Source organism: Entelurus aequoreus, linkage group LG21 (assembly GCF_033978785.1).
Source record: "Entelurus aequoreus isolate RoL-2023_Sb linkage group LG21, RoL_Eaeq_v1.1, whole genome shotgun sequence".
In the NCBI taxonomy this organism is placed as follows: Eukaryota; Metazoa; Chordata; class Actinopteri; order Syngnathiformes; family Syngnathidae; genus Entelurus; species Entelurus aequoreus.
In genome coordinates this window covers 35,499,283-35,517,393 of record NC_084751.1, presented here as the reverse complement: position 1 = coordinate 35,517,393, position 18,111 = coordinate 35,499,283, and the positions used below count along the sequence as shown (strand labels likewise).

The 18,111-nt window shown below is 38.1% G+C and overlaps 1 protein-coding gene across 4 annotated transcripts in view; it reads left to right on the top strand.

The window, feature by feature from the left end:
• ehmt1b (euchromatic histone-lysine N-methyltransferase 1b) overlaps positions 1-18,111 on the top strand; it is a 71,749-nt gene that overhangs the window by 35,801 nt on the left and 17,837 nt on the right. For all 4 annotated transcript variants that reach the window (XM_062031563.1, XM_062031562.1, XM_062031564.1 and 1 more), the window contains exons 9-17: positions 1,320-1,597; positions 5,191-5,423; positions 10,082-10,300; positions 10,380-10,462; positions 10,545-10,651; positions 14,331-14,453; positions 14,600-14,701; positions 16,496-16,600; positions 16,689-16,843. In XM_062031563.1, coding sequence (XP_061887547.1) covers positions 1,320-1,597; positions 5,191-5,423; positions 10,082-10,300; positions 10,380-10,462; positions 10,545-10,651; positions 14,331-14,453; positions 14,600-14,701; positions 16,496-16,600; positions 16,689-16,843 — 1,405 coding nt within the window. The remainder of the gene's footprint in view (positions 1-1,319; positions 1,598-5,190; positions 5,424-10,081; positions 10,301-10,379; positions 10,463-10,544; positions 10,652-14,330; positions 14,454-14,599; positions 14,702-16,495; positions 16,601-16,688; positions 16,844-18,111) is intronic.

The window sequence follows — 18,111 nt, the reverse complement described above, 5'->3', positions numbered from 1 at the left end:
CGGTGGCTGATTCATCGGTGCATCCCTAGACAATGAGGGTATCTACCGGTATGTACTATATATATGTATACAGCACAGGCCAAAAGTTTGGACACACTTTCTCATTCAATGGGTTTTTTTTATTTTCATGACTATTTACATTGTAGATTGTCACTGAAGGCAACAAGTTTTATATTCTAGTCCCTTCAAAATAGGCACCCTTTGCTCTGATTACTGTTTTGCACACTCTTGGCATTCTCTCGATGAGCTTCAAGAGGTAGTCACCTGAAAGGGTTTTCACTTCACAGGTGTCATAGTTTTGATGCCTTCGGTGACAATCTACAATGTAAATAGTCATGAAAATAAAGAAAAGGCATTGAAATGAGAAGGTGTGTCCAAATTCTTAATTTAATTATTTTCAAAAAAAGAGGAGAAATATAATCTTAGAGAAAAATGTAATTTAAAATATTTGTATGCACGTACAACACTTAAGACCTTCAGTATATCTGTATGTGGAATTAAATTAAGAAATGGATTACGCAAAGCAATCAAACAATGTACTAATATGATCCACTTCAAGAAACTCTTTATACTTAGTGTTTACAAAGTATAAAGAAGAAGAACCATGATAAACATTCTGAATTTATTTCATCCATCCATTCATTCATTCCCAAAATAATCTTACTCATCTCATCATATGAAGTGTAACTTACTTCATAGAGTATTATTTATTTATTTAAGTATTTTTATTGTGATTACTTATGCAGTATATTTTGAATAAATTGAGAACAGGAAGTGAACAAAAGTTTTAGCAACTGTTACGTAAAAGAAAAGGGGTAGGATTAAATAAGCTGTGCTTCTTCTTACTCCTTTTCGAACATATTGAAAAGAGAAACTGAAAATTGTGATGTATCATGTTGTATGCTTGCATGTTCGAAATAAACTCAAACTCAAAAGAATGCCAAGAGTGTGCAAAACAGTAATCAGAGCCAAGGGTGGCTATTTTGAAGAAACTAGAATATAAAATATGTTTTCAGTTATTTCACCTTTTGTTGTTAAGTACATAACTCCACATGTGTTCATTCATAGTTGTGATGCCTTCAGTGACAATCTACAATGTAAATAGTCATGAAAATAAAGAAAACGCATGGATTGAGAAGGTTTGTCCAAACTTTTAGCCTAATCACTAATCACTTGAATTCCTAAATTGCTTTGTTTCATAATATAGGTTTAATGAAAACCAAACAAAGGAACAATATTTTTGTGATGATAAAGTGTAGTGTAAAGTGCTGTCAATATTATGAAAAGAGTGACTCAATCAGACTTTTGTTCTTACGCAGACACTTCAAGGTCACCAATGGAGGAGGCTCAGGAGCTACCACTGTGCAGCTGCCGTATGGAGACCCCCAAGAGCCGGGAGATTCTCATCCTGGCAGACAGGAAGTGTATGGCCACCGAGAGCGTTGATGGACAACTGACCCGTTGCCAAGGTGCCGTTTTGAAGCAAGAAATGATGCGACCTTCCAACTCTGTTCAGCTGCTGGTACTATGTGAGGACCACCGTAACGGCATGGTAAAGCACCAATGTTGCCCCGGCTGTGGCTTCTTCTGCAGAGCTGTAAGTCCAAGGTCACATTGCTCTTTTCTGATCCAGGTTGTCCTATTAAGATACAATACAATTATTTTAGATACTTTCAAGAACATCCATAGTTAGAGGACTTTATGGGCAGATTGTGTTGCCTGTTGTTTAACCTGTGATGAGGGATGTGATTCGAAAACAGTTTTATTTTCAGAACCAGTTCCCATTGTGTCAGTTCCTTTGAATCGCTTGCCAGTTTTTCAAACAATTCCCTTAACCATTTGCATAGTGTCTGACGTAGGGCTGGGCGATATGGCCTTTTTTTAATATCTCGATATTTTTAAGCACACGATATATATATTTTAAATACACGATATATATCTCGATATTTTGCCTTAGCCTTGAATGAACACTTGATGCATATAATCACAGCAGTATGATGATCCTATGTGTCTACATTAAAACATTCTTGTTCATACTGCATTAATATATACTTTCAATCAGAGAGGAAAATCACAACTAAGTCAATTGACCAAAACTGTATTTATTAAACAGTTATTAAGCAATGGCACAAACATTCATGTCATTTCAAAACAGAAAGTGCAAGATTGTCAGAGACATTTTAAAACAAGCTATTAGTGCACTTTTGTGCATCATGTCACTAAGATGACATATCAAAACAACACAAAATTAAAGTGTACTTTTTGTACAGAATGCCACTACAATTGTTTCAAACAAATAAAGGGCACTTTTGTGCATGATGTCACACAAGATATTTCAATAACTGTCAAATAAAAATGAGCTGCATAATAGGAAATCAAATAGTGTATGTCCTTCGCTATGAGGTAGGTTCCTGCGGACGTTATCTCCTTCTGTTGTTGACTAGTTTTTTCATACGGTGTTGATGTGGAAATGTTTGCCTCTGCATTTTGTTGGTGAGGCACCTAACGGAGATGTTGACATGCGGAGTAAGCACTCTTCATTGTCTAGCAGGTGACTTTTCAAATGATGCTACATATTAGCAGTAATGCTACTTTTTGTAACAACGCTTTTGCCCCACACTTGACAAATTACGGTTGTATGTTCGACATATTCCCACTTGAAGCCAAACCACCGCCAGACGATGGACCCAGTGCTGTTTTTCTTGGGAAATAATTTGTCCTTCATTTGTTACCAGATTCGCACCTTCTTTCTCTCGTATTACCACTCGCACCACAGCTAGCGTTACCCATGCCGCTACCTCTACTAGCGAGAGGGCGTATACCTATGTGACGTATGTAAGAAGGTGCGCTTGTTTTATGTCTCTGTGAGAAGGAGAGACAGTGACGTATGTAAGAAGGTGCGCTTGTTTTATGTCTCTGTGAGAAGGAGAGACAGTGACGTATGTAAGAAGTTGCGCTTGTTTTATGTCTCTGTGAGAAGGAGAGATAACAAAGAGTGAGAAGAGCCTGTAGTGTACTGCCCGCAGCTAAAAGCAACTGCGTGAGAACGTATACTCGAATATCACGATATAGTCATTTTCTATATCGCACAGAGACAAACCCGCCATATATCGAGAATATCGATATATCGCCCAGCCCTAGTCTGACGTCATTATGCACGTTGCATAATGACGTCAGACAGGGAAATGGCGGCCTCAGGGCGAAACAAACACTCTCAAGTCTGGCTACATTTTACAAGAAAAGATTGCAACAGCACTACTTGTAATAATTGCAAAATTGCTATTTCATAAAGAGTAGGACATACGAGCAATATGCTGAAAGATTTGAATGTAAAGCTTGCAATAACTATAAATGAAAGTTGCGTGTCGATCCCATCCCAGCAGCAGTAACGCTAGCACGTCATCCGCCGTAAATATAACAGGTACTAACTCACCACCTATCATGTTAGCGCTATTATGTGTTAAATGGAAATTAATGCTTTCTAATTTCGATGAGCAAGAGGAGAGACAGATTCAGGCTCCGAGGCGGGCAGTATTCGCTCCAGTTCACGTCTCTCACTGCCTTTTATCTATCTGTAGTGTCGCGAGAGCGTACGTGACGCGGGAAAAAACAGTCAAGCGGATAACACGGCTGTCAAACAATTATAAATCATTTAATATCCGCCAAATTATAACTAAGGCAAAAATAAGCAAACAACATATTAAAATATTAAAATCTGTAAGCACTGGAAGACTATAATGAAGATTGTCTTTTGTAATTCAAGTTATCATTACATATATGTATTGTTGCATTTGAAACAATGGTATCGTTGATAATAGAGGTAATTATTATTATTATTCATTATCAATAGTGCCATTTCTATTGGTATTTTTATTGCTCCATTTGTAGTGCAATAATGTTCATTGTCATTGATGTGTTATTAATATTTACTTCACTAACTGCTTCTCTGCTATCACTTTTCGTATCATATTTGTGCATATCGTATTTGCTGATGTTATTCTGTTGTTGTTGTTGTTGTTGTCTCTCTGTCTTATCCCACCTGTTGTCCGCGCAATTTTCCTCTGTCTTCCTTTTTTTTTCCTATCCCATCCTGCTCTGATCCGGCTGCGCCAAACATTAATATTAATAATAATTATATAATATATGTATATATATATATATATGTATATACAGTATATATATAAATATATATATATATATATATATATATATATATATATATATATATATATATATATATATATATATATATATATATATATATATATATATATATATATAATGTTAATATCATTCTATAAATCTATTTAATAAAGTCAAATACATATAAGGCAACAAGAAGTATCCCAAACTTTTCTTTTGTAAAGTAAATCTGTACAGCAAATATGGGCATCTACATGAACAATATAATTTGCCTGAGTGGCTGGACAGGGCAATATATATATATATATTTTCATAAGTTATTTTTTTTCTGTGCTATGTGCCTCATAACACATCACTATTGGCTTTGCTAAGTCATGTTCTCTCTAAACTAAACAAAATGTATGCTAATCCACTTGTTTCTTTTTTCTTTTTTTCTCCAAATAATCGATAGGAGAACTAATAAGGAACCAAATCGTTAAGCAGAATCAAAAGTGGAGTCAGAACGGGAAACATCTTACCAATTCCCATCCCTACCTGTGACAGTAATGATAAAATGCAAAAAGTAATGGCATAAGGTTTTAATGGCTGCATATTTGTCAGTCAACAGATTATACTAAATCATTTTGCAGATTTTTATTCAAGGAAATACGGTGGAACCTACTTATGTCGACAACTCGCCTATGTTGACCAACTCAAGACCATGTTTATCTTACTAAAAAGTGCCAGCTGAAGTTGACGTCAGCAAACATGTTTGACTGTTTTAGTTGATATGACATGTATTGTTTACTTTTTGGTTCGCATGTGAATAAGACTGTAATTGTGTTTGATGACCTGCTTGTCAAATCAAGTAATTACTGAAAATTCATTGGATGACATTCAATATTAACTTCTTCATGACTTCAGTACATTTCGGGTGGGTCGACACTTCTTCGACGGACTGACTGTCGTAGGCATTAACGGGTTGCACTGTATTACACTTTTAAATTTTTACAATCAATGGACTCTACAGCCACTTCATTAAACACACCCGTGTCCTTTTCTGTGCAGGGGACCTTCATGGAATGCCAACCTGACATGAACATTTCACACCGTTTCCACAATGCCTGTGCATCTGTGCTGAAAGGTCAAAGCTTCTGCCCGCACTGTGGGGAGGAGGCCAGCAAGGCCAAGGAGGTGACCATCGCAAAGGCAGACACCACCTCCACTGTACCGACTGCACTCGCTCATGGACCAGTCACGCCGGGAGCCCATGAGGGCAGAGCAGACACCACCACTGGCAGGTGAATGATCTGCTGTGTTAGCGTTTAACTGATTTGTTTGATTAATTAAAAGTTTATCGAGTACTGTATACCTAGTTTGGATAAAGAAATGCAATGTTACACATCTGCGACAGAACCCATCGTCTGCAACGTCCATTAGAAGATGATATCTGTCTTATCAGCAGCACCGGCTGAGAACATAAGATGGCTAGAGTCTGAGTCTGAGCAATAACACTAGATCTGTCGCTAGATCTGTCGTTTGTGCTTAAAGGGGTACCTTTTTTTGCGTATTTGTGATTACTATAAGTTCCAAAAAATTTAAATCATACCATGAAGGCAGGGGGGAAATATTAATAAAACAATCTTGTCTTTTTCCAAACTTGGTCTAGACGAGCCATTTGGAATTTTGAGTTTTTAGTGACATATTTTGTCTTACCGTATTTTTCGGATTATAAGTCGCACCGGCCGAAAATGCATAATAAAGAAGGAAAAAAACATATATAAATCGCACTAGAGTAAAAGTCGCATTTTTTGGAGAAATTTATTTGATAAAACCCAACACCAAGAATAGACATTTGAAAGGCAATTTAAAATAAATAAAGAATAGTGAACAACAGGCTGAAGTACGTTATATGAGGCATAAATAACGAACTGAGAACGTGCCTGGTATGTTAACGTAACATATTATGGTAAGAGTCATTCAAATAACTATAACATATAGAACATGCTGTACGTTTACCAAACAATCGGTCACTCCTAATCGCTAAATCCCATGAAATCTTCTTCCTCTGTGTCGCTTCTAAACAACTCTGCCAACTCCAAAGGTAGACAATGCGCCGCTTCCTCTTCTATCGGTACGTCGCTTACGTCAGAGTTATCATCCGTTGCAGTTCCAATTATTCCAGCCTTTCTGAATCCGGACAGGATGGTTTCGGTTGCTGATATACGCCTAGTCTCTTACATGAATGAGATAAATAATATTATTTGATATTTTACGGTAATGTGTTAATAATTTTACACATAAATCGCTCCAGAGTATAAGTCGCACACCCCCGACCAAACTGTGAAAAATACTGCGATTTATAATCCAAAAAATACGGTAGTTACATCAGCGGATATCTCCATATATGGTAGAGGTTTACCCGAAGAGCCTTGCGCAAGTCCGCCACTTTATTCAGTTGTTGTCAGTAAGTTCCTTATTTTTCTGTATCCTCTTGTTGGTCAGACTGGCTCATACATGCATGCAAAAATCCTCCGCTGTTGCCATTTCTAATTGAAATTAACGTAGAGTTGTAACTCATATCTGTCAGTAGACTACTCAATATGGGACATGACTGGTGTTTTGAGATGCAATCAAAGGAGGCTTGGCTTGGAGGAGGACTTCAGCACGTAAATAAGACTTCAAACAAAACGACGTATTCTCAAGAGACGGTCAGAAAACGGTTCGAAGATGGTCTGCAGAACAAAATCTATGCAACATTTTGACCAAAGAACCACCATTACATGTTTAGGAAGTTGGATGTTTGTATGCAATTTCAACATGATACATCACATATTTAAATTTTTTTTTTCATTTTTCTTAACATGTCCGAAAATAAGTACCGTAGGTAGGAGTAAAGCTTATCTATTCCTACTAGAGATGTCCGATAATGGCTTTTTTGCCGATATCCGATATTCCGATATTGTCCTACTCTTAATTACCGATACCGATATCAACCGATACCGATATATACAGTCGTGGAATTAACACATTATTATGCCTAATTTTGTTGTGATGCCCCGCTGGATGCATTAAACAATGTAACAAGGTTTTCCAAAATAAATCAACTCAAGTTATGGAAAAAAATGCCAACATGGCACTGCCATATTTATTATTGAAGTCACAAAGTTCATTATTTTTTTTAACATGCCTCAAAACAGCAGCTTGGAATTTGGGACATGCTCTCCCTGAGAGAGCATGAGGAGGTTGAGGTTGGGGAGGTTTAGGGGGGTAGCAGGGGGTGTATATTGTAGCATCCCGGAAGAGTTAGTGCTGCAAGGGGTTCTGGGTATTTGTTCTGTTGTGTTTATGTTGTGTTACGGTGCGGATGTTCTCCCGAAATGTGTTTGTCATTCTTGTTTGGTGTGGGTTCACAGTGTGGCGCATATTTGTAACAGTGTTAAAGTTGTTTATACGCCCACCCTCAGTGTGACCTGTATGGCTGTTGACCAAGTATGCCTTGCATTCACTTGTGTGTGTGAAAAGCTGCAGATATTATGTGTCTGGGCCGACACGCAAAGGCAGTGCCTTTAAAGTTTATTGGCGCTCTGTACTTCTCCCTACGTCCGTGTACACAGCGGCGTTTTAAAAAGTCATACATTTTACTTTTTGAAACCGATACCGATAATTTCCGATATTACATTTTAAAGCATTTATCGGCCGATAATATCGGCAGTCCGATATTATCGGACATCTCTAATTCCTACCCATTTCCACTTCATAGCAGCTACTCGTGCATTTGTTCACTTCCTGTTATTATTTTGTAACACAATTTAAATCAATTAATTTTAAGTTATCTTACAATAATAAATAGTTCAGTTATAATTTACATAATGACATGAGTATCTTTTTTCAGTAAGTTCAAAACGATTACCATATTTTTGTGTGTGGTTTGAAAGTGTTTTAAATGTAGGAAACAGTCCTAATATGACCCCTTTAAGTGTTTTTCCATGTGCTTGAAATAACACAAATTTGTCCTATTCGTATTCTCCCATCCAGACATTGGCACAAAAGGAAACACACGTGTGTAAATTGTGAATAAAGGCCGGCGGATGTGATTAATTTACTTTGCCATCGTACCTTATTTTTTGACTGTGTGAAAATGGTGAAACATGGAAAAGTTGTGAATGTCACGCTACAACCACTGTCTTCGTTAACGTATATATACAACATATACGTATAGCGTTCCAGGATGTACATGCACGATCGCCTTACGTTACGCCATTGTTGGGCACTTTACGCAGCACCAGAGCCAGGATTTGTTTTGTAGTTGTTAATTTCATTGTGGCGTTATGACACTTTTGTACTCATGTCAATGAATGTTCCCAGGTGTCTTCAACTAAAGCGATTAGAATATATTTGATCGTTTTCTGGAAGTTTATTTGATCATTTAATGATGTGGGGTGTAGTACAGCATTCAACTTCAAGTGCAGTATAATGTTTCACCTTCCCGGAACGCTAGACTTATTGCACCCTCATAAGCGTGTAACTACAAAATTACTAAGCCAGATTTGACAGGGAACACTGACATTTTAGGGTTGCGCCACTCAGTGCGCATATCTTGGATGAAGGTGTGTACTGACATATTTATGTCAAGGGGGAGAATGCCAGAATACAAGCAAGTGCACTGCTTTTACTACTTAAAAAGGGCCCCAAATTGCTAACACAGTTTCAGACCAGCTGCAAATTAGGTGTGATGGAGTTACAGTGCCATCTAATGTACAGAGTTGGAACGACAAGTTACATTCACACAGTCTAAATACACTATATTGTTAAAAGTATTTGGCCACCCATTCAAATGATGAGAATCAGGTGCCCTAATTACTTAGCCCGGGGTATAAAATCAAGCACTTACACATGGAGACTGTTTCTACAAACATTTGTGAAAGAATGGGCCGCTCTCAGTGATTTCCAGCGTGGAACTTTAATAGGATGCCACCTGTGCAACAAATCCAGTCATGAAATTTCCTCGCTCCTAAATATTCCAAAGTCAACTTTATTAAAAGAAAAGTGAAGAGTTTGGGAACAACAGCAACTCAGCCACCAAGTGGTATGCCACGTAAACTGACAGAGAGGGGTCAGCGGATGCTGAAGCGCATAGTGCAAAGACTTTCTGCTCAGTCATTTGCTACAGAGCTCCAAACTTCATGTGACCTTCCAATTAGCCCACGTACAGTACGCAGAGAGCTTCATGGAATGGGTTTCCATGGCCAAGCAGCTGCATCTAAGCCATACATCTCCAAGTCTAATGCAAAGTGGTGTAAAGCACATCGCCACTGGACTCTAGAGTAGTGGAGACGTGTTCCCTGGACTGATGAATCACGCTTTTCCATCTGGCAATCTGATGGACGAGTCCGGGTTTGGAGGTTGCCAGGAGAACGCTACATTTCGGACTGCATTGTGCTGAGTGTGAAATTTGGTGGAGGAGGAATTATGGTGTGGGGTTGGTTTTCAGGATTTGGGCTTGGCCCCTTAGTTCCAGTGAAAGGAACTTTGAATGCTCCAGAATACCAAAACATTTTGGACAATTCCATGGGATGGCACTTCAAGTTAATATGTGAGTAAACGCAGGTGGCCAAATACTTTTGTACTAATTAGCGATCACAAAGGAAGCTTCACATTTGTGGGCGTCCAAATTTATTTGTGGAAGGCTGCCACAAACAACTTAATGTATGGGTAACACTGAAGGCTGCATCATCTTTTAAAGACTGAAAACGACACTTGAAGTGGTCATGAAACTGTGGTCAGTTATTATTGTGTACAGTATATAGAAGTAGAAAAATAAACCGTTTTTTTTTAACAACTTTATTTTCGTAAACAACTTCAGTGTAGTAAACTGGTGTTTGTCCACAGCCCATTTCTAGTTGTATAAGAATTATACTGCTTTGGGATTAACAGACCCTCTTGTTGTTTTTTCCAGGTCCTCACAGTTGACTGTGATGTGTGATGGCAATGGTGGCGCAGACAGCTCTCTTTCCGCCGGTTCGGCACCACAGCAAGACTCAGAACCATCTTTTCCTGGATCCTCCAGGACCTCTGTACTGCAGGATAGTATTGGAGCAACACCCCCATCTCCACCTTTGCAAGTACCACCACGAGAAACCCTTGAAAGTGTCCTGGTTGCTCTCAACACAGAGAAGTATGTTGTAGTTAGTCTGGAACGTTTTTACTGTCCAAAGCGATCCCTCTCCAAATATTTTCATTTTGACTTTGACCAGACCAAAGAAGCTGCGTTTTCACCCAAAGCAACTGTACCTCTCAGCCAAACAGGGAGAACTTAAGAGAGTCGTGCTCATGCTGGGTATGTCACTTGTGCCTTTTTCTTTGTCATTGTCGCAACTCTGTGTTCATCCGAATGCTTTGCATCTTGACGCACGATGCAGTAGATGGTATCGACCCCAACTTTAAGGTGGACTCACAGAACAAACGCACCCCTCTCCATGCAGCAGCTGAGGCAGGACAAACGGAAATCTGCCACATGCTCGTACAAGTAAGATATTTACCAGTGATTTCCTGTGTAATGCTTGGTTGATTAAAGGTTTGATTGTACAGCCCGTCCTGTATTTTGTAGGGTTTTTTGTAGAGATGTCCGATAATATCGGACTGCCGATATTATCGGCCAATAAATGCTTTAAAATGTAGTATCGGAAATTATCGGTATCGGTTTCAAAAAGTAAAATGTATGACTTTTTAAAACGCCGCTGTACCATAAACCTTAAAGGCACTGCCTTTGCGTGTCGGCCCAATCACATAATATCTACGGCTTTTCACACACACAAGCGAATGCAAGGCATACTTGGTCAACAGCCATACAGGTCACACTGAGGGTGGGCGTATAAACAACTTTAACACTGTTACAAATATGCGCCACACTGTGAACCCACACCAAACAAGAATGACAAACATTTCGGGTGAACATCCGCATCGTAACACAACATAAACACAACAGAACAAATACCCAGAACCCCTTGCAGCACTAACTCTTCCGGGACGCTACAATATACACCCCCCGCTACCCCTACCCCACACCTCAACCCCGCCCACCTCAACCTCCTCATGCTCTCTCAGGGAGAGCATGTCCCAAATTCCAAGCTGCTGTTTTGAGGCATGTTAAAAAAAATAATGCACTTTGTGACTTCAATAATAAATATGGCAGTGCCATGTTGACATTTTTTTCCCATAACTTGAGTTGATTTATTTTGGAAAACCCTGTTACATTGTTTAATGCAACCAGCGGGGCATCACAACAAAATTAGGCATAATAATGTGTTAATTCCACGACTGTATATATCGGTATCGGTTGATATCGGAATCAGTAATCAAGAGTTTGACAATATCGGAATATCGGATATCGGCAAAAAAGCCATTATTGGACATATTTAGTTTTTTGTGATTGTTTCAGCCGAATATGCCTGAATTCGACTTGTGATACTATGAATTTTTTATCAATGTGTTCCTTGTAAACTTAAAATATCACATGATCTCAACACAAACTGGAAAACCAATACTGAATTGATGTTTTACTTGTTTTGTACCACACATATTTAAAAGTAGACACTAGTTGCAGTAAAAGCGCATACTCAAAGCTCATTGTCAAATCACTGTAGTGTTTTAGTGTATAATGTGTGTGTATGTATAATTACGGCAAGAAACACCACCAAAGGCTTCCTTATTGTCCACTATCTGCACTGTTGTTCACAACTTGCAGATATTTTCCGTGTAGGTTTTTTTTACGCTTGTCAATCTTAGAAATTATGTTTACTTTCATCTCATTTACCCCCACACGTTAAGAGTATTTGTGAACTGTTGAGTGATCTATAGCGACAGTCTTTGTTGGTAAATGAGAGACGATGAGTGATTATCATCAAACTTCAACATCTCTTTCATGTAAATGCTGCCTCTTTGCTAGGTCAGCATTGCAAATTAATATATGTTCTTATTTGCTTTACTCTGGATAAATAAAGATTAAATAAATAAAAAAAATGTTTTCCCTGTTTGCTTAATTCTAAAAACCCAATGTTAAAGTTGACCGTTTAGCTTTAGTAGAGGAGCTAACAGTCCCTTTCAGTAGGGCTTTTTTTCCATATGGCTGACTTTCGTCACGTGAAAACACTTGATATCAAACACATGCACCCTATGCAAGAACATTTTGGAACATTGGGAATGAAAACATTGTAATTCCATGGCAAATCAGAAAAGTGGCCGTTGCCGATATTTATTTCAACGTTCCAAACAAATATTAGTTCACATTAGAGAGGTTTCAGGTGTTTTTAGTTAGGTGAAACATTGTGTTTTCAAATGTGAAAGAGCTGTGAAGTAGTTCATATACCGGTGTTTACAATTCATTATGTGCCTCCGATGTTTCATCATGTTTTTGTATTTTTTGTTAGAATGGTGTCTATCTGTGTTGACTTGTCCAGAGTGTACTCTGCCTTGCGCCCAAATGCAGCTGGGATAGGCTCCAGCCCGCCGCATCCCCAAGAGGGACAAGCGGTAGAAAATCGATGGATTTAAAATTGAATTCATTATGGTTTTTAAAAAAGCCTTAAAATTGACTTATTGAAACCGGCAAAGACTCTGCTATTATTATTCTATTAGTATTATTGATGCTATGTGCATCAAGGTAGTCAATGCCTGCAAGTCTTTACCACAGATGCCCAACTCTCTGAAAAACAAAAACGAGACTGTGCTAACCCGATTTATATTTTGTCTGACATGAACATGGGTAGGGATCGAATTGGCATTCAGACAATCATACTATGCATGAAACCCCCAAAGACTGAAGTGAGACACTGAGAAATCTGCCAATATAAATATAATGTTGTGTTTAAAAAGGAAAATAAGTAATAAATAATTTGTTATTGAATTTCACGTAAAGTACCCCGTCATTTAATAATTGACATTTTATAAGCTTATTTAAGTTTTTTCAACTGTGTCTTGCGGGCCAGAGAGTTAGAAAAAACTCCCGATGGTCACTTGTCATCCGCTTTCCTCCTGGTCTGATCATGTAATGCAGTGGTTCTTAACCTTGTTGGAGGTACTGAACCCCACCAGTTTCATATGCGCATTCACCGAACCCGAACCGTAATCATAAAATGATGTTATTATATTAAAGAAATACTAATAGATATATATTTTACAAACCGAAAGATACAGGAATGTACACATAATCCCATGTTTACATCTCATTGTGCAACATGTGAATGTTTTAGTGGAAACTAAATGCGATATCTGAAAGGGGTACACATTATTTCCAAAGTAGGACCCCCTACCCAGACATATAATACTAGTACACAGCTCATGAAAAACAATATGTTATTGTCATTGTAAGTGGGCCAAAACACTTATATTAGAAAATAATCTAATGGAAATGACTGTTGTCATTTGATTACAATAATAAAACCTTTAACTTGTTATTTAGTCAGGTTTGGCACAGGTGTGCTGCAGGTGTGACCACATGTGCTCCACCGAATGCTCAAGGAGTTTTTGCGTTTGCTCACACATATGGAAAATTAGAGGGAACATTGTTTGGGGGTATCCAGAATACGCCGATAGGGAGAAGTTTTTATTTACACGATGAGTCGGGCGTGTCTTGACCTCCGCGGCGGAGGCTCTGCCGAACCTCTGAGGCAGACTCACCGAACCCCTAGGGTTCGATCGAACCCAGGTTAAGAACCACTGATGTAATATAAGCTATGCCCTACTAGAAAACACACACACACACACACAAATGATAAGGTAATGTCACAAAAGCAGTGTTAAGAAAAAAATGCATGATCTCACTCACCATTTTGACAGCAACTGTGCACATCTGTGTACGAGGCCCCTAAACTCGGTGAGGCCCTGGGGCTTCTGCCCAGGTAAGCCTTCGACATTCTTCTAAGGATTCCCCTTATAAATTCTATTCAATTCAGCATTTCAGAAACCGGTTATTTGTTTTACCTGATATGATATGAACAATATTTGTGCGTAATTCAGCTCAGAAGCTGTATTGTCAAACCAGTTTTTATTCAAATGTTATTCTTTTTGCACTTTCTGGCTGCAGTTAAGTTGATTCTCAGTCGAGACAGCCAAGATTTTAGCAATTCATGCATTGATTTTAGCCATGGCTCGTGCTTATTAGGCTCTGAGAGAATGTCATTCAACACTGCTAATGTTTGTGTTTACAGGCTGGTGCAAACTTGGACACGTGTGACGAAGATCATCGAACACCGTTAATGGATGCATGTGAGAACAACCACATGGAGACTGTCATGTATTTGCTGAGAGCTGGAGCTAGTGCCATGCACAAGGTTAGGCAACCAACTTTTTTTCCTTATTTTTTTTAATGTAGCTTGCCCACCTTTTAGATGACACTGCTCTCCGGTTTCTTCAGTCACATTTATTTGTAGCTCTAATTGACTCAACTGTCAGTCAATATTCGGTATTCTCTTCTCAGGATGTTGAAGGGTTCACATGTCTCCACCTGGCAGCCAAGTCTGGTCATTACGAGATTGTTCAATATCTTCTGACTACAGGATTCGTCAACATAAATTGCCAGGTCAGTAACATTTATGTCACACTGAGATCTGCAGTTTCTTAATGCCTCAGCAGCGTTAATTGGCTGTAAGGCAGGGGCATCCAAACTACGGCCCGCGGACCAAGTGCGGCCCGGTGCCGTCTTCAATTTGGCCTGTGAGAGGTCATTAGTTTAATAAGGAATCTGGCCTGCGGGGGTGTCCAAATTAATTTTGAATGTCTAAAAATGTGATTACTGCAAATTTGATGCCATCTTATGGAGATCAAAGACCATGAAATGTTGTTAAAAGTGAAAGCAGCACAGCATTTACAACTTTGACTTATTCCAAACAACTTTCCCTACTCATGCGTGCTAGAAAATATGCAACCAACACAAAAAGTCAACACACATTGTCACACATAACACAACCTGCTCACTGAACTATGTGGATATTATAGAAAACGTCCAAACAACATAAAAAACTTAAAAGTTACACCTATTTAAATCCATCACATAGCATGATGGCTAATATGCAAAATACTCCCCACAATTATCCATGTTTGGCGCATTTTAGGTGCTCATCATTTTTGATTGATTACAAAACTTTAAAGAGGTAGTCACGGAAGTAAACAAGGTAGGAGACGAACTTTCACATATTCTTATTATCCAGTTGTATTTTTATATATATATATATATATATATATATATATATATATATATATATATATATATATATATATATATATATATATATATATATATATATATATATATATATATATATATATATATATATATATACACTACCGTTCAAAAGTTTGGGGTCACATTGAAATGTCCTTATTTTTGAAGGAAAAGCACTGTACTTTTCAATGAAGATAACTTTAAACTAGTCTTAACTTTAAAGAAATACACTCTATACATTGCTAATGTGGTAAATGACTATTCTAGCTGCAAATGTCTGGTTTTTGGTGCAATATCTACATAGGTGTATAGAGGCCCATTTCCAGCAACTATCACTCCAGTGTTCTAATGGTACAATGTGTTTGCTCATTGGCTCAGAAGGCTAATTGATGATTAGAAAACCCTTGTGCAATCATGTTCACACATCTGAAAACAGTTTAGCTCCTTACAGAAGCTACAAAACTGACCTTCCTTAGAGCAGATTGAGTTTCTGGAGCATCACATTTGTGGGGTCAATTAAACGCTCAAAATGGCCAGAAAAAGAAAACTTTCATCTGAAACTCGACAGTCTATTCTTGTTCTTAGAAATGAAGGCTATTCCACAAAATTATATATATATATATATATATATATATATATATATATATATATATATATATATATATATATATATATATATATATATACACACACATATATACTGTACATCTATACAAACACAAATATATATGTATGTATACACACATATATACTGTATGTATGTATATATATATACATTTATGTACACACACATATACAGTATGTATACAGTATTTATATACATATATATTTATACATGCACACACACACATATATATGTGTATATATATGTACTGGTATGTATGTATGTATATATATACAGTATATATATAAATATATATATTCGCATATATATACACATATATAGCCAAAAAGTTTGGACACCTGCTGTCAGGCATGTACAATTGACAAGTCATTTAAAAGCACATATAAATGTAATAACTTTATTCATGAACCTCTCGAGACCCAGCAATGCATTTTTGTATTCTGCATTGTTCATAACAAAGACTGGAAACATTCTCTGGTTGCGTTCCTAGATCCAAACCCGTCTTGTGTGATCTTCTTTTCCCTTAGGATGATGGAGGGTGGACAGCCATGATCTGGGCCACAGAATACAAACACGTGGACCAGGTCCAGTTGTTGCTGTCCAAAGGAGCTGACATCAGTATCCGAGACAAGGTTGGCCTAGAACACGTTGTGCTAATTGAAATCTTTACAATGGAATCTGAAACTTTTTTTTTTTTTTTATTTTGTTTATGTTTTTTAGGAAGAAAACATCTGCCTTCACTGGGCAGCCTTCTCTGGCAGCGTTAAAATCGCAAAGCTGCTGCTTGACACAGACTGTAATCTCCAGGCTGTCAACATCCATGGAGACTCTCCTTTACACATCGCTGCCCGGGAGAATCGCCTGGATTGTGTAATGTAAGTTGCTCAAGTTATGGCTAAAATTTTTAATTTATCATAATATAGTATAGAATTATATATTATAATTGAAATAGTTTACTGCAAATTAAAAAATTGCTGGAGGGTTTAGAGGCGGAGGAGCATGCGGGCAAAATGTTCAGTGGCACCTTAATGTAGCGTCATTGTCCATGGGCATTTCAATTACGTGCATTTAATTGCTATTTGCAGGTGGTCTCTAGGAGTGTATTTTGTCATTTTGGAGCCCAAGGCAAACCCTCCACATAACAAAAATAACATGATTGTTTAAATTTTTTTGTTAAAACCTACCATGCGAGCTGCATATTAAAGCTTGGCGAGCTGCACAATGACTATCACTGACTGCTTTTACACTAATCAATAGGAACAATAATCAATATTTACCGTATTTTCCGAGCTATATTGAGTGCACCTCATTTTTGGACAAATTTAATTTGTACATATTTTGGCTGCACATTTCAATTAGCCGCAAAGTACACATTGAAACATGAAATATTTAAACAGGCGCTTGTGTTCATTCACGAATTTAACTTAAGGATGTGATTTAACACAGCATAAATTAGCCTACCGGAGAGCCCTGTCTTCTTCTGAGCACTAGGTTGGTCTTAGGGCTGGGTGATATGGACCAAAACTGATAACCCGGTAGTTTTAGGCCAAATGGCGATATACGATATTGTGGAAGTCGCTTCCTAGCGGTCCCACTGACAGACACTTCACAGGAGCCAGGCGTGCAAAGTTGAACAAAGTTTTTAATGTGCATAGATTTTTCTCCAAGTCTTTCTCCCGCAGAACGTGACATTTCAGTCGCATCCATATCCTCTCTCCCCTCCTGCTCCCGGCCGCTTACTGTTAAAGACAATAGGTGATAAATTAACACGTACCACCTGTGAAATCTAATCACCTGCCAGCTGTGTCTCGCCATCAGAACTGCCACGCCCCCGTCTGATGGTGCCCTGTCCTCAGCACCATGGACAGAGGCGGTGACCTTTGCTTTAATTACTAATATAATTACTCATTACTAGGGAAAGTAATTAATGGGTTACTTTAAAAAACCAAAAACACTGCAAATATATGTCATATGCAGTTGAGAGAAGTTTCATGTGAGAGCAGAGTGTGCGTGCGTGTGTGTGTCTTTAAGAGGCGATGTCTGTTGCCAAATGATATGTGACCTCAGTGAGGTTTTTAGCTTAGCTATAGCAGTTAACAGCGGCTGCTCTGTTGAATAGTTAATCAGGTTGTTTCCTTTGGTT